General features: G+C 43.6%; 2 protein-coding genes across 2 annotated transcripts; both read right to left on the bottom strand.

The window, feature by feature from the left end:
- Positions 1–7,778: 7,778 nt before the first annotated feature.
- On the bottom strand, positions 7,779–8,708 carry LOC101725424 (olfactory receptor 4B1-like). The gene has a single exon (XM_013074720.2). It carries the CDS (start codon positions 8,706–8,708, stop codon positions 7,779–7,781), a length of 930 nt encoding a protein of 309 aa, XP_012930174.2.
- A 15,423-nt stretch (positions 8,709–24,131) lies between these two features.
- Positions 24,132–25,064, bottom strand: LOC101725813 (olfactory receptor 4B1-like). The gene has a single exon (XM_004852604.1). The coding sequence runs from the start codon at positions 25,062–25,064 to the stop codon at positions 24,132–24,134; it is 933 nt and encodes a 310-aa protein (XP_004852661.1).
- Between the last annotated feature and the right edge of the window lie 511 nt (positions 25,065–25,575).

The raw sequence follows: 25,575 nt of genomic DNA, 5'->3' as shown, positions 1-25,575 counted from the left end.
CTAGTAAATTCCCTACAGGAAGTCAGAGTAAGAAAAAAGGAAAAGTATAGGTGAATATTTCTATTCAAGAATATGTACCACAGGGCCAGGGATTTACCTCAGTGGTTCTGATGCCTACCTTGCAAGCACAAGGTCCCGAGTTCAATTCCAGTTACCAAAAAAAATATATATATGTACCACAGTGTTATTTAGTACAGTAAAAATAATACATGTTCTAAAATGAATATGAAAGTTACAGTACATCCATTAGGATGTATTTTAAGAATGATGAAAGTGAAACTTTTGAAGATGTACTCGAGATGGACTAACTCTAGGACCAACAAGCCCTGTGAACTTTCCATCTACCATGGCACCCTTCACTTTGGACTCAAAATCATTCCAAACCCAAGGACCCAAACCAAGACTCAGCCTCTGCCTGTCACTGGCTTCATTGTCCTGGGCCACAGATTCTTCATGGCCTTCTGCACTTCAGCATTCCTCAGGGACTGGATCCCCACCCGGGACAGGGAGCTGAGGAAGACACACACGGGAGCACTGAGGCTTCTGCTGGACGCCCCCACGAGTAGGAGGAGGAAATTCCCTGGCACAGTGCGGGTACAAGGGCAGAAACATCGCACAGCAAAGCCTCTGCCCCTGCCGATTGGGAGAAAGTCCCAGGAGAAGGAATTCGGTCCCATTGTATGGGTCAGGCGCGAGGTCCCAACAGAGTGGCAGCGAGTTCAGTGGTGGGATCCGAAATGATTCAAAAGGAAAAGACACAGCAGGTTTCGATGAATTATGTAAAAGCGTGACATATCTAAGATGCCCTAGATATTGAAAGTTGAATTCTATGTGGCTGGAAAAAAGGGGAGAATAGCAGAAAATAAAGCCAGAGATAGAGGTAGAGGTAGAGGTAGAGAAGGGGGACAGGCTACTGTCAGTTCGTGAAGGGCTGTTCTGGACTTTGGGGTTTGTCTATGGATAATGGGAAGTTATCAAGAATGTTTGTCAACTGGAAAGTAAAATCAGTTTGTGTGCCGAGGCTGGCAGCATGCAGAGAGACCAGGGAGGGGTGACATTACATAGTTCTTAAGTCACCTCTGGGACTCCGCGAGGCAGCCAGGGTAGTGTTACTAAGTCCATGTTAGATGTCTGCCTAGTGCTTTTCAAAGTTGTGAATTATCTTTCACCCTCAGCCACTCTGTGTCGCACTTGTCCTTGCTTCTTTCTGTCCTTGGTTTGCAAAGCAGTGTGTTTAACCTTTTTTCCTGCCCTCTGAGTGTTCAGAAGCGATGTCCTGTGTCAATCCTTTTACTCAATGTCCCTAAAAAGACCATGAGCGGATCCCTGAGTGCGTGGTATTATTTCTATTTCACCTAGTACTTCCCATTTGCCACATTTGGTTGCTTGGTGCCTCGTCCCTTTCCAAGGGTCCAGCACAATCTATACACCGTTCTCTTTCCTGGAGCCTTCATTTTCTTATCATTGCCCCAGTGGAAACAAAGGTCCACCCCCTCCCCAGTGGCCACACCTACTCCCACAGCCCAGCCTTCTAATTCCTCTTCCTCACCAGAAGTGCTCAATGACCGTCCTGGTCCACTCTGGACTTTGCCAAGGCAGCTGAGGTCTGTGTGTATCAACACAGCCCTTATGCCCTTAGATGCTAGCACTCCTGGGAGTAGGAGCCAGAGGATTCCCCCAAAAAACACAGAGCTTCCTCCCTCAGTGACCAAGATAGTCTCAGGTGATTACAGGCCGCCAGTAGCCACGGAGAACTCCTTCATAGAACTTATGAGTAAAGCAAAAAGAGAGGGCAGAAGCCTGCTGTAAAGTCTCAGATCCACGGGGAATTCTACCAAGGAGCCATTCATGAAGGAAAGCGTGCTAACAGTCTGGATTCCTAGGTTCACACTCAGGGTTTTGCAGGTGGCACTTGTGTGATTGCTGGAAAGCCTGTCACCTCTCTGAGAGTCAAGGTCCAAGCAAGCAGATGCTACCTGACTCACAGGTAAGTGCCCAGGTGCCACCCCCAGCTCATCCCAGGATCAGTTCAGATCCCTTGCAGGTGCTGCTTTCTCTTTCTCTCAGACACAGGAAGCCCCTCCCTCCGACCCCTAGGCCCTTCCCACAAGTAGCCCTGTGGCAGGGACATCTGGAGTCACAGGGTGGACCAAGCCCAGCCCAAGTGGAATTGCTCTGTGTCGCCCTCTGTCCCTCTTTGGAGTGAGCCTCCGCGGTAGAGAGGACCTCCTGCTTGGTGCCCCGTGTCTGTCTCCAGGGCTAACTGAAGTCACTGCAGTGACAGCGCTCAGGGACAGCAGCTGGGTGGATGCACAGGGCTCTCACCTTCCTGGGCCTCAGCACCATATCTGGGACCTGGTGAGTGCTCAGTAAGTATTGGAAAAATAAAGGTCCCAGGTCCGACATCACAGCTCCCCAGCCCTCATCCCAAGCCTGGCCCTGTGCCTTGCTGCATGGCCAGACTCACGCAGGAGCCTCTGTGAGGTCCCGAGGGCCGAGGCACAGTTCCCCTTGCCTTCAAGGTGGACGCGATCATCAAATGCAGAAGAGCCCCAGGGGGACCAAAGGAACTCAAGGCGGAGTCTGTGGCTTTGCTGCTCTCAGCACGGGGACGGGCTCTCTTCTGAACAGACATCAGCGGGGCCTGCAGGCTCCCAGGGACCCATGGGAAGGAAGCACCGGCCAGTCAGCAACAAGGCTCCTGCCTGGCTGTTGTCTCCCTGTGGGATCAGCTCCACGGCCTCAGCCTGGGGATGGAGGGGAAGAGACAGGGCTGGGCCCTGACTTAAAGGACAGCTGAGAGCCTGGTGCCCGGGTGTCCCCGGGGTCAGGGACTCGGGCAGCGCAGCCCTCCCGCCAGACTCTTGAGGCCACACCTGGCAGAAGCCAGGCCAGGTCGGAGGCGGGGCCGGGGGGGCTGGGCTCTTGGCCTCCCCAGGCAGGCAGAAGATCTCAGGGGAAGCAGGACCTCAAAGCGCTCTAGGAACAGCTCAGGAACCAACGGAAATGGAACAAGTTAAACTCTCCGGGGCTCACAGAGCTCTTACCTCACGGGGCGCTCACAGGGCAGTGAGACCTCACCTGCTCACAAGGCTTTCAATAAAATGACATCGTTCAAAAGGGTGGGTCCAATCGTGGGGGACACGGGTGTCAGGAAGCCCATAGCCTGTGGCTCAGAAGAGCATGGATCATGGTTTCCATCAGGGAACTGGTGACACAGGGGAGGCTTGGCAGTGTCTGGGGGATGTCCCACTGTCCCACTGGGCTGGGGAGGGAGGGTGTGACCAGCGCTGAGCAGGAGGAGGCTGGGGATGCTGGGAAATATCCCACAGTGCCCAGGAGAGGCCCGCACGGCTGAGAACTGTGGCACACAAGGACCCACAGAGCTGCCCTTGAGATGCCCCATTATAAATGGGAGAACATTTCCCCTGAAGTGGTGGTCACGGACATTGCGTGTTGAGTACGTGGGAGGCCTTTACACTGCCTTGATTACACCTGTCTATGTTGAAATTTTCTGTGATAAAGCATCTTAAAGATGCCAGAAGAGCACCTTACAAAGTGATATGGGCTGTGCTGATTCCACTCACAAGTGTTGGTGACCGAATTTTGATTAAAGTTAGGATTGAAGAAATGCAAATCAGAGCTCCTTTTAGAGTGCATCTCACCCCACTCAGAGTGCTGTCATCAAAAATACAAAAAGTAATACATGCCTTTGAGGCAATGCAGGAAAGGAAGACTTGTACACTGCCAGTAGGAGTATAAATCATTACAGCCACTAGAGAAATCCTAAGAAAACTAAAATTAGAGCTACCATTTGATCCACTTCTACCATATTTTGTGAAGCCCTTAGGTTGTAATACTATAGAGATACCTGCTTGCCCACACCCACTGCAGCCCAAGTCACAATGGCCAAGACATGGAACCAGCCCAGGTACCCAGTGGATAGAGAAAATGTAGTCTATATCCACAATGGAGTATCATTCAGTTGCAAGGGATAATGAGATTCTGTCATTTGCAAGAAAATGCAACATGGTGGCCTGGAGACCACCATGTTGAGCAAAATGAATTAGATTCAGAAAGATTAGTACCACACTTTCTCTCTAATATGTGGAGTCTAAAAAAGATGAAAGAAAGCAGCAAGGAGACTGTTATTAGACAAGAAGAAGGAATAAGATGGAGGGAGAGGCTGTAGAGGCAGGTGATGGGGCATAGATATGAGCAAAATATACACATGGAAACTCCCTTCCAACAATGTGATCTGGAAAAGTTCAGGGAAAATGGGTTCTAGGGGGTGAAATGATAAAAGTATGTCATGCACAGGTCAGTCAACATGAAACCTGTTAATCTGCATAATTGATTTAAAAATGACTAAAAAAAGTACAGAGGATATTTTCTGCTATGATGTTCAAATTAACAAAATGTGTGAAACTATCAATCTGATTATTTGCACATACAACATGTTTACAAATGAAAAAAATAAACTTAGAATTGAAAGAAGATGCCATAAATTTCAAGTGATGACCAATAAGAAAACTATTAGACACTTTAAGATTCAAAGACAAGATTGATACAATTGGTTTTGCAGTAAAAATGCTGAACTTACCGTTATCACAAGAAAGATGAGCAAATATAGGAAAGCTCTAGATATTTCAGTAAAACTTGTATGTGTTCTGCTGTGTGCTTTCATGAAGTTGAATTTCTGTGAAAGTCTGTCAGACAAAACAGTTCCCATATTGAAAGATGCAGTTTAATTTTTTTTTCTTGTACCAGGGATCGAACTTGGGTCCTTGCGCTTGCAAGGCAAGCGACGGAACCACTGAGCTAAATCCCCAGCTACAGTTTAATTTTTAACGTGTGTAACAAACATTTGTCGTAGGAATCTACATTTGTTAAAATATTTTTGGTGTAAAACTGTGCTTGCTCCTCTAAGCCTATAGATTGTGTTTTCCACAGAAGTTGATTTTACTTCCCAACCTGGTGAGGATTAACCATTCACTTGGATCTTGTCTCTTCGGTCCAGTTACATCCCACCAATGCTTTCATTTACAGGAGGCTGGGAAGAGGATGCCTGGCTTCCCATGATAGAAACCCAGTCATGAAGGTTTGGGGGGATGACAGAGATAGTCCACATCTTGGTTGGGACGTTGCTGCCCCAGATATGCAAAATTGTCAAAAATCATTAGACTGAACACTTAAGGTCTTTACATGTCCTTGGATGTAAATCTTACCTGAATGAAAAACTAAAGCCACAATGGAGGGGAACCTCTGGTCTGGACGTCAGAGTATCTGAATTTGTGCCAGGGATGGTGCTTGATTTATCTCACAGCCAATAGCCATTGTCACCCAACACTTGTTTCCTCCTTCTTTCTTCCATCATATTAGAACCCTTGAGGTTTTCATCTGAGCAGATGGCCACCTGCAATAAAAATTATGCAACAGTCTCCCTTCCAATGGCAAGGGAGGAAATATGCCCTTATTTTGTCATTCCCGATTTCCTTATGACAGGAAAGCCGCCATGTCAGCGGAGCACCAGCAGCCACTTGGGGCCCCGAGGCAAACACATGAAGGATAAAGATATGATATTGCCATCACTTTGATATCCTTTATTCATTCAGCAGCAATAGAGTGTCTACCACCTGTCCCTCATCATCCCAACTGCAAAGGTCCACGGAAAAGGGCACAGACACAGGAGGAATAATGAACTGAGGGTGGCAGTTCAACCTGACCCAGGAGTGCTTGGTCAGCACACATGAAAACATATTATTTGAACTCGTGGCCCTTTCTCTGGAAATAAATCCAAGAATGAACACAAGTAGGAAAGGCAATAGATTGAATTTAAACCACCATGCATAAAACTCTTGATATTTGATATTTCCAAAACACCAAACTTCAAATTACACAAGATTCTCCCTCCTCCCTCAAATGCATTGTTAATGGCAGAATCAGTAAACATGAGAGCTATACCAAGTACGATTAAAATATAAGGTGAATGTTTAAAATTTTAAAAAATTATTACATTAAAGACACATTAGCACCAACACCCCTCAGTGTACTCCTCCCTCTTTGGACACACTTGTCCCATCATTCCTGCCACTCTCTGAAGCAGTTCTGGAAGGCCTCTTTTGTGTTTTTATGAAGTGTGATAAAAAATATGGTGAATGCTGCTGTGAGTGCCATCTAATGGAAAGGCAGAGTCCGAAAACATCACAGCGTGTCCTCATCCGCCTTATTCACTGGATCTGGCACCGTGCAACCTCTGAGTCTTCCCCAGTGTCAAAATCAGTGTGAAGGGAAACATTTTGAATTGATCCAGGACACTGAAACAGGCAGTTCAGAGCAACCAGCCTCACCAAAGAGGTCTTCCAGAACTGCTTCAGAAAGTGGCAAGAACAATGGGATAAATGTGTGCAAAGGGGGATTCATGGAAATAAAAATTTTAAATTTAAGCATTCACTGTATTTTTCACTCATTACCTCTTTCATGTTATTAAGGGTAAATTGAGTCATGTTCCAGATGAACCAAAAGATAAACAAATTCTTTGAGCAGTAATTCTCTTACATTAGCAAACTGAAAATTGGGCAAATTTATTTTCACCGAACTGGCCCAGAACTTGGGGTACAAGGATACACATGCAGACAAGACCCATTCTCTGCCTCCAAGGACTCCAAGGGCGGTTTGGTTCCATTTCACAGCTCTGAGGCATCACACCCTGGGCCTCCCTTTCCACCCTACTCCCCATGTCCACCAGAGGGGGACTGAACAGGGCCCATTCCCAGGAAAACCGACATCCCTCAAATTTCCATCATGGGCAAACTTTCTCTGAAAAAGGTTAGATAGTAAGTATTTTAGGGTTTGCAAACTACAAAGTCTCTGTCACAACTACTCAACTCTGCCACTGTAGCATAGAAACAGACAGAGATAGCATGCAAAATATAGGCATGGAGCCCATCCAAGGAAGCTTTACTACAGACACCAACAGTTGAATTGCATGTAACTCTTGTGTTCCACAAGATAATGACTCCATTTTTCCTCATTGTTCAAAAGCCTACAGCCATTCTTATCCCCAGGCCCCACAGGGACCTGTGGGGTGGATCTGCATGGGCCCACTGTTCAGCAGGTTGAATCTTCTTTGCAACCAAATGCATTCATAACCACACCACTCACTGATTCAAAGCACACGTCACCATGCTCTGGAAAAAGAAGCTTTCATAAAATTATGCTGTTCAGGATTCTTGTATTTCACCTCCCAAAGACATCTGCATTCCAAACACACACTTTCTCTCATGGAGGAAACCTCCTCCCATGGAATTTCAGACATTAGAATCAGGCCAACGGGAGGAGGTGGCCAATGAGATGAAGAACCCTTCCAGGGACTCCCCAAGATCTGAGTGAGTGAGGAGACCACAGCAACATGGGAACCTTTGTCTCCAAGTGGTGTGGTCTTTCCACAGAGCACAACATGCCAATACCAGAGGCGATGTGAAGGACACACAGCTGAAAAGTGATGGGGGATTCCCTTCCAGCGATCCATCCAGAATTCTATACCTTGCACTACAGACAGTTGGAGAAGAGATGGAAAGTACCCCGATTTGAGCCCACTCCAAAACAGTGACAACAATGACAAGGCTTGATACGATACCACGGAATTAAAGTGGATCGATGAAAACAAAACAGAAAACCATATAGAGGTCATCTTTTGCTCTATTCCTTCACAGCTGACTACAGGCAGATCACATTTTTAGTCATTCTATGCAATTTTGTCTTACATATTTTCATTTTTATTTCACCATGAAGTTCACAGTCTTGCCCCACAACTTCCTCATGGCGATTTTCACCTCCGCATTTCTGAGTGTGTAGATGATGGGGTTCAGCATGGGAGTGATGACTGTGTAGAACACAGCCACCAGCTTATCTTCGGTGTAGGTGGAGGCAGGACGCAAGTAGAGGAAGATGGCAGGTCCAAAAAACAAGATGACCACCGTGATGTGAGAGGCACAGGTGGAGAGGGCCTTGCGCCTCCCCTCTGCAGAATGGTTCCTCAGGCTGACCAGGATGACGATGTAGGAGCACACCAAGAAGAGGAAGGAGAACACAGAGAATAATCCACTGTTGACAAACATAATAATTCCTACCATAAAAGTGTCAGTGCAGACAATCTTGAATAAGGGGTGGAGGTCACAGAAGTAGTGGTCAATCACATTGGGACCACAGAAGGGCAATGGGATGGTGATGAAAATCTGAATTATGGAATGAAGAAAGCCCCCCAGCCAGGACCCGGCCACCAGGCGGTGACACACAGCTCGGCTCATGATGGTTGTGTAGTAAAGGGGCTTGCAGATGGCCACGTAGCGGTCATAGGCCATCACCGTGAGCAGGAGGGTCTCGGTGACCCCAAAGAAGTGGAAGAAGAATATCTGAGCCAGGCAGCCCTTGAAGGAGATGGTTTTAACCTTGGCGAGCAGATCCGCGATGAACTTAGGCACCACAGTGGAGGAGTAACAGATCTCCACCAGGGACAGGTAGCCCAGGAAGAAGTACATGGGGGAGCGCAGGCTCTGACTGACACTGACCGTCAGGACAATGAGGCCATTGCCCAGCAGCGTGGCCAGGTACACGGGCAGGAAGAGCACGAAGCACACCCTCTGCACCTCTGTACCCCGGAAAAGCCCGGTGATGATCAGCTCAGTCACATTATTTGCACCGGCCATGGGCTCAGCTCCAGGTGCTGGACACCAGGAGTAATGAGTCTGCAAAACAATAAACAATGACTGTAACACCAATTCACTCTGCAGAGTGGAAACCAATGTACAATATGTTTATTACTCGATCATTCTTTTAGCCAATATGTTCTCACTCAGCATCAAATATTAGAAATCTAACACTTTATATTAATTTTATTTAAATAAACTATAATTTTATTAGAAAAAGATGGCTTGGAGACATTATTTGTCCAAGATCACAGAGAAAAGGTGAATTTTGGGACCTAGGACCAGCAGGTCTGAGCTTCCATTCAAGGTTCTCAATCACAAGACATCCAGAATTTGTTAGTCATTCCAGTGACCAAGTTATATTTGTGTCATCTGCGTTGTATTTTGATCATTCTCTCCTGCTGGGAAATCCCACTGCTCCTGTGCTCCTTGTCCCATTTGTCTGTGGCTCAGGGATCGGCTCCTCGCTGATAATTCTCCTTCCCTGTGTGGCTCTGCTGTCTTCTTCCATAGCTTCCCAGTCTTCCAGGTTCTCAGATCGCCGCCTCTCCCCCATCTACAGCTTCCCTGAGGTATGTTTCTACAATAAATGCTCACACTCTGGGAGAAACGACTGGCTAGCTTTTCCCCATCATCTTCTATTATTTACACACCTTCTTCTGGTGCTCAAACTACTGAGAGATCCTGAACTCATAGGCTGCTTCTTGTAGGCCATCGTGATGGTGAGGTGCCCGCTATGGGTCCAGGTTGGCAGCCAGCTGTGAAGAATATGGCAACAAGAGGGAGGATTTCTAAGCTACCTCCCTGGAGCAAACACTTCCTGAGACCCACTTATACATCTGAACACCCACCTGATGGTACAGAAGAACACAACCCTCACCTCAAGCTCATGATGTCACGTAACTCGAAACAATACCCTCTGGATGCAGTTGCCCCATTGCCACATAAGATCCATAACAAATAAAGAGGAGAAATTTAAACAATTTGATTCCCTGCTATAAAATTTATCCCTTTGTTGTCCTACATATAGTACATATTTTGTACTAAAAATTTTCAGAAACATATTTCCACTAATTTGTCTTGTTTTGGTTCCAGGGATTGAACTCAGGAACTTGTGCTTGCGAGGCAGGCAGAGGAACTAACCACTGAGCTAAATCCCTGGCCCTATACTAGTTTGTTTTTATTGATAAATAATAAGTGCTACATTTTAATCTATGTGTACATTGTAGAAAGATCTGCTCAAATTATCACTTTCCCAGCAATCATCTATCTAGATTAGATTAATTCACAATGTATGCATGAGTTTAAATATGACCCTGAACCCCATGTATGTATAACAATACAGGTGAAGAATAACATACATATTAAAATTTTAAACTAGCAATAGTAAGAAAAAAGTAATTATACCTTTAAAAACAATTCAAAAAGATGATATATATGATGTTAGACATCTTAAAAATAAAGACACCTAAAATGTGAAATGCTCAAGAGACAAAACCATAAAATGCTGTTGAGGAGCATAAAATATTTATTAGTGGAAAAGTATATGTATAATCACAAAAATCACAAATTCATAAGTTTTTCAATAGTAAAATTCAACATAATGATTTGTTTCTCCATAAACTTCAATACTCTTTAAATTAACCTAAAAATATATGCATCTTCAACTAAAATCGAATGGAATTTTTATCTATAATTTAATACAATTATTCTAAAGTGCACCTATCAGAAAAGTCTAAAACAGGTATAAACATACTAATAGAGAATCTTAATGAGGTTAGTTTTCCTTCAGATATTGCTATTTTAAGTGGCTATTCTTGAAGCAGTTTGATATTGGCTAAGGAATAATTATATAAATTTCCAAAGTGTTGGTATAATTACATATAAGATTTTACCCTAAAATGTGGAAGTAAGACATACCGTGCAAATGGTGATGTTAGAACAACTGATACATCCTTTGGGAAAAAAATTAAATTTGATGCCCCATCTTTTATCCCATTGCAATAAATTCCAAGTTAAAGAATTACAAATGAAAATTAAAATCACTCAAGAACATGAAGTAGAATTAGTGATCAAAATGTGGAGGTGGAAAAACTTTAGGAGCCTGGTGTAAATGTTGGAATTTGACTACAGAAAAACTAAACCTAGGAACAACAACCAAGAAAACATGCATGAAGTCATTGCCCAGATGATAAGATGGGAAAATACTGAAATATATATGAAAAGGCTTAATAACCTAGTATTTGAAAAATCTTTTAAATCTCTAAGAAACAGACATGCAACCCAGAAGAAAATAAGCAAGAGCTTTAAACAGGCAATTCACAAGAGAATAAATAAAACGATCAACATACATTTTGTTAAGCTTCATGAATAATCAGACTCTGTACTCATAAAACATAGGAAATAGCACTTTAACTATAATTAAAATGTGGTCTTTAGAGATTTAGTGAGGGTTAGACAGCAAGATTAGGTGTCAGCATCCGAGTCTGTCTCATTCTGTTGCAGGAATAAAGATCACTACCAGCATTCCGGCTGCAAACTGATAGCAAATTGCGTCTACCCCTCTGTCACTGAAGATGCCTACCAAGTCGATCCTGGGCACAGATACCCACGCTGCCAGCACCGAGGTCTTAAAGACAGTCAGCACACACTGGCTTGGGTGCGTCTTTCCCCAAGCTCAGTGAAGCCACATTGGTAGCTTGAAATCAGACGGGGTAGGAGGATTTTTCACACCAGAAATCAGGAAATACTACCAACCAGAGCAAACCAGAGCTCTTTCTTTCTTTCTTTCTTTCTTTCTTTCTTTCTTTTTTTTTGGTACCAGGGATCGAACTCGGGTCCTTGTGCTTGCAAGGCAGGGGGCGGAACCACTGAGCTAAATCCCTGGCCCTAAGAGCTCTTTCTTAAGGAGAACCACTCGTTACACACTAACCAGCTCACCTGGGGTAGAGGCTGAGGGAGAGAGTGTTTCCTCCCTGCAGCCCCACCTCCAACCACAGGCCAGGTGGAGAGAACGTGGAAGGGGAGACCAGGCATGCACAGGGGACCCTTCCCTGCCCCCCGTCCCGCTGAAATGCTGCAGCGAGCGCGCTTCCTCTGCCCCGGGCCACCTCAGTCTCTGTGGTATAGAGATGGGTCTGCTGTGAGGTGCATCCAATAGTTTAGTTCTGGGGTTTAGCAAGGTCAGTAATAACATGAATCCTCATCTGTCTCAGTAATTACGACAATGTTATCCCAAACTCAAATCCCTTACCTTTGAATTAGCCCAGCTTTCGTACTGGAAAGAGAGGCGTTGAATTTCTCAAGCACATCAAAATGATGTATCTCGAAACTAGGTTAAAGCAAAAGAAAAGGTAAACAACCTAAGTATATCTCAAAGCTGTGATAGAATTTTCTTTCTACCCACACACAAGTTGCAGCCATTCAATGTTTCGAAATAAGTATTTGCTATAGGACAAAGAAGGCAGGCCCCGGGTAGGGGGAAAGGAGAGGTCAGTCATTCATGGAAGCAGAAAGGAGCTAACCAGGAGCTAGTGGGTTCCAAAAGGGCAGATCCGGGAGCAAAACTGCACTGAAACCCATGGCCGGAACAAGCAGCGTGGCCGAATTCAGCGTTGTGCAGCCTCCGGGAGCATCTGGGCAGGCAGCCAGGAAACTTAGGAGGCTGAGTGGGGCGGGGACACACCTGGAGCTCCCCCGAACCCCCTGTCCACAGTTCCTTTCTCACAAACCAGGGGAAAGGATTTGGACAGAGGTCGGGGCCACAGCTGACGGCGCTGGGTTATGAGGCACAGCGGGACCACGAGCCGAGTGTGACCTGGACACGGGACACGGTGACAGCCCAGTCACCTCCCAGCTGCCCAACCTGGGAGCTTCCACATCAGCTTTAATCCACGCCTTCCTTTCTCTCCCGCGCCCGGTCATCATCACCTCCCACCCGTCTTCCCTGCGCACCCTCTCTCGCTGTGCTGTCAGCCCCAGCTCGCAGTCCGCGGTCGCAGTCCCCAGGCCCATCCCCATCCGCCCTGCACACCGTGCCCAGGACGCGTTTCCCGGCCCCTGCCTCCCTCAGGTCACTCTGCTGCTTGGGAATACCCGGGGCAACCCCGAAGTACTTTAACCCATTATTATTTTCATAGCCTGAGCCACTTGGACAGTTCACCAACTAAGCTTCCACTCGCTCCTGTTCGAGTTGGAGACCCCCAGCCCTCCAGCTGGTCCCCACCTTGGAGCCCCCCCACGGAAACACCCTCGCCTCCTCCCTTCCAACCCCACCTGTCCTCCAAGCCCAGCTCTGCTCCTGTTTGTGCCACGAGGCTGCCGTAATTACCCACCTCACATGTGACTTCTCTGGAAACAGTGGAAAACACTGCTGTGGCTATTTCCCTTAAATACAAAGCCTGCCGCGATACTTCTCTACTTAAATCTTAACTCCCCCCACCCTCCAGCATGAATCTCCATATGCTTAGCACACAGTTCTCGCCCATTCTTGGACCCACTGTGGCTCATCTTTGTACCCTTACTGTCTCACCCATGTAACTGTTTTCTAACCTCTTTCCTCTCTGTGTAGCATTCCTTCTTGCTAGATTGCACGAAGAATCTCACTGCTGCAGGGATAAAGCCCTCTCACTCTTGGTGTTCCTATGGTAGAATCTCACACTTCTTTCACAGTAATTAGTAGATTGTTCTATAGCTGCAGCTTCTCTATCTGTAGCTTCTGGACTGCGGCCGTGGCTCAGTGGTAAAGTGTTTGCCTGGTATGTGTAAGGCCCTGGGGTTGATCCTCAGCACCACACAAAAAATTTCTATGTCTGTATCTTCTACTGAAAAATATATTACCCAGTATTCAAATTATGTTTAGTACACTTTTTACATTTTTAGTATGTTAAATTCCAGGGTGGTAGTAATAGCTAGCATTTCCAAAGTACTTATGCCACATATTTTATAGGTGCTGTGTATATTTTAATATATTCAGTTTTCACAATAAACCTAAGAAATGGATATAAATATTATCACTTTTTTTTACTTATGAGAAAAAAAGAAACAGAGAAGTGAATTAACTTGCCTAAGGTTACACAGCAGCAGAGTTAGGGTTTGGCAAGAGACAGCTAAACCAACCCTCCTGTACTCTTTAACTACCTGTCCCTTTAGTAGGTCCAAGGGGCACAGAATGTATAGGAGTAGAGGATTTAAAACGACCTATCCTTAGAATTAGAAGATGTATTTACTTGACTGACCTCAATCTGTTTTTGATCTCTTAGAGATGATGGTAACTAGAAACAACCTGATCCATTCTGGGGAAACAGCAGAATCATCATGTACAAGGTTCATCCCCAATAAGAGGAATTCCTCTTTGAAAACTGCTTTCCTTTTCTGACTCCTCTGTCTCTTTTGTATTAATTCCTCTCTCTGCTATCCCACTCACTTGTTGCCACAGTGGTAAGAAATATCTGCAACACATACACACACACACACACACACACACACACACACACACACACAGAGTGGTCACATCTGGAGTCCACAGCGAATAAGGTGTTGGGATTCGCCAACAACCCAGACACGGCCAGAGCAAAATATAAAAGAGAGCTTCGCCTGCCAGTTATGACTTCAGACAGAAATCACAGAAGCTCTATTCCAGTAACAGGCTCCGAACTGGTAATTCCCAAGTTGTACCTTGCAGAATCTCACAATTAGAAAGGGTTTTAAAATTTTACTCTATGTATATTTTATCACAACAAAACTTAACAATTTAAATCATTGCCCCTCTCCAAATTATCAAAAGCAACTGCCTTGTTTGAGAAATGAACTCTTCTGGCTTCAAGAAAAATTGCTGCTCAGCACCTGCGGCTGCTTGAGACCTTGCGGCTGCTTGAGACCTTGCGTCTCACCCCTGGCCATGTCACCTACCTTGGGTCAGGAGAGCTGGTATGAGCTCGCTGGATGTTGGAACAAGGAATTGGGCAGATAAATTTCAAACGCACTCAAAGTGCCTCCAGTGTAGTATGAGGTCAGCACTCTGCAGAAATCGACCAGTGCCCAAGGAGATGTTCTGGTTTGCAAAACCTGGGATGAGAAGGAGCATTGGATTCCTCCCTGCAGATCTTGGTCTTTCAGCAAGAAAGGGCCCTGGCTAACATCACCCCCAGCTAGATTCTCACTGCAGCGCCCAAGGCAGGCAGTCCGGGCCACACTCCACCGAGGCGCTCTGGCAATGGTGCTGAAAAGGACTAAGATATTATTGTCACTCTGCCTTCTGACAGATGAGGTGACACAGGGTGAAAGGAGTTAATATGCTTCCTGAAACCACACTCTAATTATTTCCCAGGAGCTCTAGTGGCTGAGAAATCAGTGCTCTCCCAACATGAGGCCGTCTCCTGAGGGCGACAGTTCTGGATCCATTTGAAGGTTGCCTTTTCCTCAGGCCCAAACCTCCAGTGGTCCTGAGAGATGATTGAAAACAAAGTAGGTAATCTGTAAGATAACAGCAACAAAAAAGGAAATTTCAGGGAAACTGCATCAGTGTTGAAACTTGGATTTATAACACTTAAGAAGAGCTTTAGCAACAAAATCAGAAAATCTGAAGATCGTGTTTTGACGTAGAAATCCTACCAAGCCACTCAGACTCTGAAAATGATGATGAAATGCTGAAGTCCTCGAACTATTTAAAATAAATTAAGCCAGACACTATACTCCAGGGACCAGCCTCCCCACTGGATTTCTTTTCTCTAGTGCGAACCTCATCAAATGACGTATGATGCAAGCAAAGGCTCAAATGGTTTCACCTAATTTAGTGAGAATCTGCAAAGTTTTAGCACCAAGGAATGAGGTGGTAGAAGGAGAAAGTTTGAAGTAAGACAAAAACAGGGATTATTTGTCCAGATTTGGAGACTGGGAATGAATACGAGAATAAACACAGAAGGAAACAAGAGGGCAGGACAGGAAGTTGGGGTGCTTGGGACCAGTTCTGCCTCAGCAGGTGATCATCCAACAAGACCATGTCATTTCCTCCACTCCCTCTTGTCTATTTCCACCTCTACAGCAAATGACAGCATTCATCTAGATTATCTTCACCTGCCTTCCAATTTCCACACTCACATATTCATGTGCAATATTCATATATAAAATCCCTTAGCCTCCCTGTGCCTCTGTCTCTCCCTGAATGATGATAACACTCATAATCACAGAATATTTTGAGAATTTCCTCTGAAGAGATATTGTTCCAATGACTCATTCATTCACCAAATGGTACTGAGTCCTAGGAAGTGTGAAGCACAGTTTTAGGTGCTAGAAATTTGTGAATGAAAAGATAAAGTAGCTATAGACTCAGGGAGGCTACACCCTTCCTATCTCCTCCAGGGCATAATGAAGGTGGAAAAAACATGGAAATAAAATTTGATACGAAGCTCAGGTGGTAATAAATCCCATGGAGAAAAATAAGCAGATTAGTAATGGTAGAAAATAAGGAAGCTCATGGAATGCTGGGACCTCTGGTTGCTCTAAAGAGAAGAATGGAGGATAGTGGGACATACAGGAGACCAATCAGAAGACCATTACAATTCTCCAGTTGAGAGATGATTGGGCAGGAGAATAGCAATGAGCATTCTGGGAAGTGGGCAGGTTTTGGATATATGTAGTCTGAAAGTATAACTAATATGACTTATTGATGTTTGGGTTGAGAAAGAGAGAAATGAAGGTTACTTTCAAAGTACCAAACTTGAGCAATCAGACTAGACTTGGTATTTTCTGAGCTGCAGACAGTAACTGTGGCAGATGTAGAGAGCAGGTAACATCAAGAGTTCAGTTTGGATGATGTTAAAGGAAGTTGCATTTCAAAAGTTCCTAGTGTGAACCTCGACTAGACAGATGAGTATATGAATCAATGTTCAAAGCAAAGGTCCAGGCTGGAGCTGTCAGTCTGAGAGCAACCAATACGTGGATGTTATTTAAAGCCTGTACACTCAATTGCATGTCTTCAGAGACTAGAGAGATGGAGCAGTGAGTTAAGAACTGAGCCCAAGGCTGTCTGGGATTAAGAGGTGGAGAAATGAGAAGGAACAAGCAAAGGAAACTGAGGAGTGGTGGGAAAGCAACAAAGAGAAAATGGCGTGACAGAAATGAGGGGAAGTTATTGTTTCAAGATGGGGATGGTTAGCTGCACCTGATGCCACAAAAGGCTTTCCTAGAAAGTGGTTAATCATGACAAGGGAATGGCACAGGCCTTTCATTGATTCCTGCAGCAAGAATAGAAGGATCAGGGGGAGGGAGGGCTAGGTTGGCCCATAGCTGCTGTGGGTCCCCCCTCTCTCCAGCCACCAGCGCCTTGGCTCGGAGTTGGGGGTGCTGGGTGGGTGAGCAGGGAGGGTGGCTTAGAAAAGCTGGTCAGTGACAGCCTGACATGAGGGCACTGGCCACAGAGCCGTGATGGTATTGGGATGGGAGCAGTCTTGTCCCTGACCTTGAGTGACAGCTGCAAGTTCAAAGAAGTAAGCACTGAAAGCCCTGGACACTCACGCTATCCAGTTTGGTACTCAATAGCCATATGTGGCCAAAGTCAAAGTTGACTTCATTAAAATTCAGCAAAGGAAGAATTTTTTTTTCAGTGACACTAGACATGATTCAAGTGCTCAGTAATCACATGGCTGGGGCCACCGTGTATAAGCACAGATAAAGAACAATTCCATCATCAGAAAAATCTGTGTTGGCATCATTGACCTAGACTACAACAGCTTCAGAAAACAGAATTTTTTACTCGGAGTAGAAACTTCATGAAACTGTCTCATGTATGCTATTGTGACTTAGCTCTTGGAGTGAATCCTGGCTCATAATGTATGTTCAATAAATTATTAAATGAACCTGAGAGAACTGAAATGGGTGATTAAGTAAATTTTGTTACTGTTACACAGGGTGATAGTACTAAAAAATAATAAATCATGTTTATAAAAATGTTTCATTATATGAGAAATTATGCAATGACCCTGATAATGCTACTTGGCGATCCTTATAGTATATAATATTCTCCTGCCAACATTTAGAAACAGAGCAGAAGCCTGATTTTTTTAAAGTTCTAGAATTCTCTATTCAGAATCTCTGGGTGGACAGGGTGACTTTAAGGTCACTAAGAAATCTGATTTTTATCAAAATCATGCAGCATTAGTCATTATAGGAGAAGTAGGGCAATAATATGCTGGTATATTGTATCTGTGGCAACTGCTCTAATCAAAGGTCTCTGCAGTACAAGCCATTGGATCTTCACCTCTGTTGAATTCTACAATCTTCATTTTCTCTCTCTTTCGTTGACAGTTGTGATAATCACATGGCTATTCTTCCCCCAGTTGGAACAAATATATTTTTTGTAGAAGCCTGATTTTTTTTCTTAAATTCTTTTATTGGTACATTTTAGGTATAAAATACATTTACACTTATCATTGGATGCTTGTACCTGTACATGATGTATCTTGGTTCTTATTTTTTCCCCGTTCCCTGTGCTCCCTTCTCCCCCTCCACTCTTTCCTATTTACAAAGACTTTGTTTCCATTTTTTCCTTTTCTCATAATTTTTCCTTTCCCTTCTTTCCTTTCACCTTCCCCTCCCACTTCCCTGACCCTTTTGGACCTTTTCTTCCTATTTCAAATTATCAATTATTCATTTTAATCATTTTAATCCTTATTTACAACTTTCAGTTTCTCACACTAGAGAAACTATTTAGTATTTACACGTGTGTCCTATTTATTTCACTTAAGAGGATGGCCTCAATATGCATCCATTTAGCTACAAATGACTCTAGTTTCTCATTCTTTATGGCTGAGTAGTACTCCATTTTATTAAAAAACCACATCTTCTTTATCCAGTTTCCGGTTGATGGGCACTTGGGCTGTTTCCAAGCTTTAGCTATTACAAACTGTGCTGCTATAAACATGGGTGCACATATATCACTGTGGTATGATTCTTTTAATTCTTCTGGGAAGATCCCCAGCAGGGGAATAGCTGGGTCAAATGGGACCTCTAGTCCTAGTCTTTGAGGTTTCTCCATACTGACTTCCACAGTGGTTGCACCAGTCTGCACTCCCACCAACAATGGAGAAGGGTTCCTTTCTCCCCACACCCCCACCAGCATTTGTTATTTGTTGATTTCTTGATAACAGCCATTCTTTGTGGGGTGAGGTAGAATCTCAGTGTTGTTTTCACCTGCATCTCTTGAATGACCAGTGATGTTGAACATTTTTTCATATGTTTATTTGCTGCTTTTACTTCTTTGTCTGAGAAATATCTGTTCATTTCAGATGCCCATTTGTGAATTGGGTCTTTGAAGTTGGGGGGTTTGATTTTTTTCAGTTCTTTATATATTCTAGATAGTAGTCCTTTGTCTGAGGGACACTTGCTAAAATTTTTTTCCACATTGTAGGTTGTCTCTTAGCTCTGTTCATGGTTTCTTTTACAGTGCAGAAGCTTTTTAATAAGATAAGATCCCAGTTGTTGCTCCTTTGAGCTAGCTCCCATGCTACTGAGGTTTTGTTCATAAAGTCTTTTCCTATGCCAATGTCATCAAGAGTTCTACCTAACTTATCTCCCAGCAAGTTTAGTGTTTCTGTTTTAATATTTAGATCTTTAATCCACTTTGATCTTAGTTTAGTTCATGGTGATAGATATGGGTCTAGTTTTAATCTTTGGCAGGTTGAAATCTAGTTTTTCCAACACCATTTATTAAATAGGCTATCTTTCCTCCAATGAGGGTGGTTGGCTCCTTTGTCAAAGATGAGGTGGCTGAGTATGTCTGGAGTTGTTTCTGCATCTTCTAATCTATTCCACTGATCCTCAGGTCTGTTTCTTTGCCAGTACCATGCTGTTTTTATCACAGTAGCTTTGTAGTATAGTTTCAAGTTGAGGACAGTGATACCCCTTGCCATGTCTCTGATGCCTAGAATTGCTTTTGCTATTCTAGATCTCTTCTGGTTGCAAATGAATTTTTTGATTGTTTTCTCTAGATCTGTGAAATATATTGTTGGGATTTCAATCAGCATTGCATTATATCTGTATAGCACTTTTGGAAGTATGGCCATTTTCACTATATTGGTTCTTTCTACTGAGGAACAAGGGATGTCTTTTCATATTCTTATATCCTCTGTAATCTTTTTTTTCAGAGTGCTGTAGTTTTCAGTGCAGAGGTCTTTTGTAGAAACCTGATTTTTAACTAAACACAGTACCACACAGATTTAAAGATTAGTTTCTAGCCTCCCCTCTCATGAAGGGTGCCTATGTGATTAATTTTTTTCAGATATGATGAAACCAATAGAGTTGTGTGGCACATTTTGAAAATCTCCTACAAGCAAAAGTGGAATTTATTGTGCTGGGGATTTAGCTCGTGGTGCTGCCGTCTGCCTTGCAAGCAGAAGGTCCTGAGTTCAATCCCTGGTACCAAGACAAAAACAAAAACAAAAACAAAAAAGTGGCATTTATTCGCCTCCTTTCTCTTTTCTTGCCTTCAGCAATGGAAATGAATTGCAAGAGCCTGCAAGACCCTATAGGCATCTACTAACCACATATTATTCTTTTAATTTAAAAGGATTTAAATTAAATGCAGTTAAATCCTCAGTTCCTTGGCCCCACAGAGCAGATGCCTCGGAGGTTTAGGTCCTCACAATCCTTGAAGCCTCTCTGCCTTCCACCATGTGAGTCCATCTTGTCAGCCTGCTGATCTTTCAGTTCTATGTGGTTCACCCTCTACCTAAGGGATACAAATAATTAATGGGAAAAGAATGCAGAATTGTACAGACAGAGTAGTTTGTTGTGTTCTACCAATTTTACTTTATTTAAAATATATTTCTAAATGTGACAGAATCAAAACTTGAGGGACAAGTGCATACTTTCCAATGCTGTGGTAATAATTACACTGAAACGTAGCACTTGAAATGAGAATGCTTTTTTAAATTCTCACAATATTCACTGTCCCTTAAAATAACAGGGAAAATGCTTTCCTTTAATTTCTGTGGGGTTTTTTCAGTAAGATCAAAAAAAAGTAATGAGCTCTCCATAGACTCACTGTGTCTCCACCCTCAGCAAGTGAGGGAAGGCCTGAGAATTTGGACAGTCAGGGGGGTAGACCATATAAGCCTCTGCAATTAGTAGCTATTCAGAGTTCAAGGACAATGTTTCGTCCCTATGTAGCAGTTGGGAAACCAAACTTGCCCAGGAATAAGAGATCCTATCAGAGCCTGCATCCTAAACTTCTACCCTGTTTTAATACAAGCAGAGTATTCAGAGAAGTGGAGGGCACTGTCACTGTGTTGAATTGTTGAGCCAATGTTCTAAAGTGTAAATTAATAGAATATAAGAACATTCAACAAAAAATATAATGGGGACAGTATATCATAACCGGTACCCATTTTAAAGATGTTAATTGAATACCTATGATGTGCTGTGTACAATTTTAGATAGTTAAAAGCAACAGGGAAGGTTTATTCTGAAGAAGCCCCAGAGGGAATGCACTGTTTTCACACATCTGAAAGCTCTTGGGAGGAATCAAGGCCTATTCTCAGCAGCTCTATAAAGAGAAGAAGACCAGTGGGTGGACAAGGATGCAGTCATGGCACAAATAAAATTCATAACCAGCACCAATGATGATGAGAGAGATGGTGAATATTTACTGAGCACCATGTTCTCTGCACTATTCTTTTTATAAATTCTAGAGATTCCTAAAAATATTACAGCACTTAACTGACTTAATGTTCAGAATAATTGTATGATATTCCTACCAGTGTTGTTCTTGTTAAATTTAGGCAAAAACAAGATAAATTAGGTAACTTGGATCTTGCATTGTGGCTGATAAGCAATTGGAACAAACCAAGGAATCTCAAATCCTCACCTCTTAAAAGTTGAACAAGAGAGATGAGCTGTCCACCAGCAACGTGTTCAGAAAACCCGTGAGAGTTGATAGAGCAAGGATTGAGCATAGATCTTAAAGGCTGTTTCCTCGACAAGTACTTATGAACCATCAACTGTATGCATGGTATTTAGAGCTCTAAGGAAGGGACAATGGGCAGCCTTGCACTGGAAAACTTAGAGTCTAAGGAGAGAGCAACACACAAAATAGAATCAAAGAAATAGGCTAATGATGTTGTGTAGATGCAAAATTACCAAGGAGGGGAAATGTAATTGTACCTGAGCAGGAGAGAGGTGACAGAAAACCTTCCAAGACTTTAACTAGGTCTGAAAGATCTATAGGATTTAGCCACCTGGAAAGAAGGCAAAATCATTCCTGAGAGAGAAAGCAGCATTTCTCCGGGATTAAGGATGGCCATCCCTGGACACAGTTAGCAGGAACACGAAGGGAAATGAGGAGGGTTTCCTGGTCCTCTTAAAACCACTGTTCACCTTTGTGAACAACCAGAATATACAGAAGAAATAGGGAAATCCCTGAGTTCCATGGCATGGCCAGGGTGCTCCCTCTCTCTGCGAGGGAAGCTGCCAGCAAGACTTCACTTGGTCTTCAAAAAATGGTGGACAGATGTAGTGCAAATTCACTGCCTGCCTGTGTCATTCCAAAGCTGAGAAGAGACAATTTTATAACGATCTGTAAACTGTTCACAGTGAGGTGGGACAATGAGGTGACATGGACATTCTAAGAGGCGAAACGATGATAGACACAGTCTCACTTTGCTGTACCAAGAAATACAGATATAGAAAAAGTAATCTTGGCATGGTTACCGCGAGATAAGGGTGAGAGGTGTAGAGTGGAAATTGATGGACAATAACACCCCCTCTTTCATCCTCCACATTAGGTCAAGAAGCACTTGCTAAATTCTGTAATTTTTTATGTCTGGATAAGTCTGAAAATGATTTCCTTTTTGAGAAAAATATTTAACTTGATCATTCACTACTAACAGGTTGACTCTATCTCATTTTGATATTCTTTGTGAATGCTGAATATTGTGAGATGGCCCAAAGGACTATCACTTGTGCCAATATGTCAGAAGAAGTGAAATTGCTCCAGAGACTCTTTTGGTGAGCCTGTTCAAATGACCTAGGTACAAGATGTCATGAGGCATAAATAGAATTGAAAACTCCCTGGATCTAATTTTTGAAGACATAATCTGTACATTGGAAGAGGAAGTCAGATTAGTATCCTCATTCACAAATATACTGCTGATAATTCTCTGGTTGGCTTTCATTTTAAATGAAATATAAGTTGTTATTATGTGTGAGGGACCGCCCCATTGATTATGCCCAAAGCAGGCTGTGAGCAGTGCAGGCTATAAAGAGTTAACCCCACAATTGGGCTTGTTTTGAGAAGTGAGTCCAACCAAAGCCCATGTGACCAAATAACATGGCAGCCATGGTCAGTGACTCACTCAAATTCCATTCCCCAAATTAAGAATGCTTTGGTCTTCTCTTACAAGCCTTGCCTGCATCAGGAACATATCCCTAGCAACCACACAGAGCCCTCTCACCCTAATCTAACTATGATGTGGCTGTCCAGGGTCTTTTGCTGCTTGCTCAGCACTGGCCATCCTGGTTCCCCATTTTTCTCTTTAATTATTTGAGTTTTTCTTCCTGTATTGTGCCATAGCACTGAGGAGGAGATCAGAAACCGTCACAGGGGTCTCCTACAATTATAAGAGAGCTTGAACAAAGAGGGAGAAGAAAAGAAGAAAGGACAAGTAGGGAAGGATGGGAGGAAAGGAGGCAAGGAAGGAGGAAGAATGAGGCAGAAGGAAGGAATTTTAACTAACAAAATATTTATTGAAATGTTCTTTATACAGTGGTTCAGGCGAATAGAAGGAATAATTCCTAATATTCTATGGGATAATAGGGTAACTATGGGTGAGAAGAATTAATGATATTTCATAATAGCTAAAGGTGAGTATTTTGAATATTTCCAAAGAAAGCGATGATAAATGTATGAGCTGATAGAAATGCATTATATTAGTTGGATCATTACACGTCATATATATGTACTGAAATGTCACTCTGTGCCCCATAAATATGTAATTTACAATAGATGAAGGAGGGGAATGAAGAAAACAAGGAGGTGATGATAACCTTAAAAAAAGGAGTCAAGGGCTAGGGATGTAGCTCAGTGGCGCAACACCTGCCTGGCAAGTGCAAGGCCCTGGGTTCAATTCCTGGTACCAAAAAAGAAAAGTGAAAAAAAAAGGGAGTCAAAATGTTCTTTATGTTGAAAATGGTTTGTCTTTCACATTACATGAGCCCATGAAACTTCTGGATTAAGTTCCATAAGACTCAGTGAGACTGTCTAACCTCTGTCTGGAACATTACACCGGGATAGAAGGGGGCCTTAGTTACTAAGTAGAGTCACAGCAACAGTGACATAAAGCCCTAATATTTGTTTCTACCATTGTTGATTCTCCCACCGAAATCTAACTCTATTTCCAAAACACACCATCATCCGACATTCATTTCTTATTACTTTCCCATCCCTGCATTTGCCTTTCTGCCCCACAACTTCTTGATGGCGATTTTCACCTCCACATTTCTGAGTGTGTAGACAATAGGGTTCAACATGGGAGTAACGACTGTGAAAAACACAGCCACCAGTTTGTCCTCGGTGTACGTGGAGGAGGGACGCACATAGAGGAAGGTGGCAGGTCCAAAAAACAAGATGACCATCGTGATGTGAGAGGCACAGGTGGAGAGGGCCTTGTGTCTCCCCTTTGCAGAATGGTTCCTCAAGCTGAGCAAGATGACAACATAGGAACACAGCAAGGTGAGGAAGGAGAAGAGGGAGATTAATCCACTGTTGAACAGCACAATAACCCCCTCCACAGAGGTGTTGGTGCAGGCCAAGTTGAATAAGGGGTGGAGATCACAGAAGTAATGGTCAATCACATTGGGACCACAGAAGGGCAATGGGATGGTGACAAGAATCTGAACAAGGGAGTGAAGAAAGCCCCCCAGCCAGGAACTGGCCAACAGCATGTGACACAGTTGGCGACTCATAATGCTCATGTAGTGCAGAGGCTTGCAGATGGCCACATAGCGGTCATAGGCCATCACCACGAGCAGGAGGATCTCAGCAACCGAAAAAAAGTGGAGGCAGAATATCTGAGCCAGACAGCCCTTGAAGGAGATGGTTTTAACCTTGGCGAGCAGATCCGCAATGAACTTAGGCACCACAGTGGAGGAGTAACAGATCTCCACCAGGGACAGGTAGCCCAGGAAGAAGTACATGGGGGAGCGCAGACTCTGACTGACACTGACTGTCAGGACGATGAGGCCGTTGCCCAGCAGCGTGGCCAGGTACACGGGCAGGAAGAGCACAAAGCACGCTCTCTGCACCTCCACACCTTGGAAAAGCCCAGTGAAAATTAACTCAGTCACGTTATTTGCACTGGCCATGGACTCAGCTCAGGGGTGCTGAATATTAGGTGCTAAGAGGCCTGCAATAGACAGACAATGATTGTAACACCAATTTACCTCATTTTTAGCACTTCAGAGACTGTATACCAGGTAGTACTCAAGCATTGATTTACCCAGTATGGACTCTTTCAGCGTTGAATACTAACAGTGCAAGGCTCTGTATTTTCTAAATTTATTTAGTTTCATTATTAGAAAATGGAGGCTCTGAAAAAAATGGTTATTTACCTAAAATCACAAAAAGTGAATCTTGGACTCAGAACTCGTGTTTCTGACTTTTAGTATGGGATTTTGGCAATTTGCCAAAAACTACTCTAAGGTTGGGGAACCATTCAACTTGTCAACTTGCATTTGTACTATCTTCATTGTATTTTCATAGTTCTTTCCTATCAGTGAGTCCCCTAGACACATCTCTACTCCTCTATTCCCTTGTTCTTGCATCAACATCTCTCAGAATATCCGATTTTTGCATCCAGGACCCAACAACCTCCCA

This window comes from Heterocephalus glaber, unplaced genomic scaffold (genome assembly GCF_053883595.1).
Source record: "Heterocephalus glaber isolate CG9 unplaced genomic scaffold, H.glaber_assembly_v1.0 deba00000594, whole genome shotgun sequence".
Classification (NCBI taxonomy): Eukaryota; Metazoa; Chordata; class Mammalia; order Rodentia; family Bathyergidae; genus Heterocephalus; species Heterocephalus glaber.
This window is presented reverse-complemented; position numbering and strand designations above follow the sequence as displayed.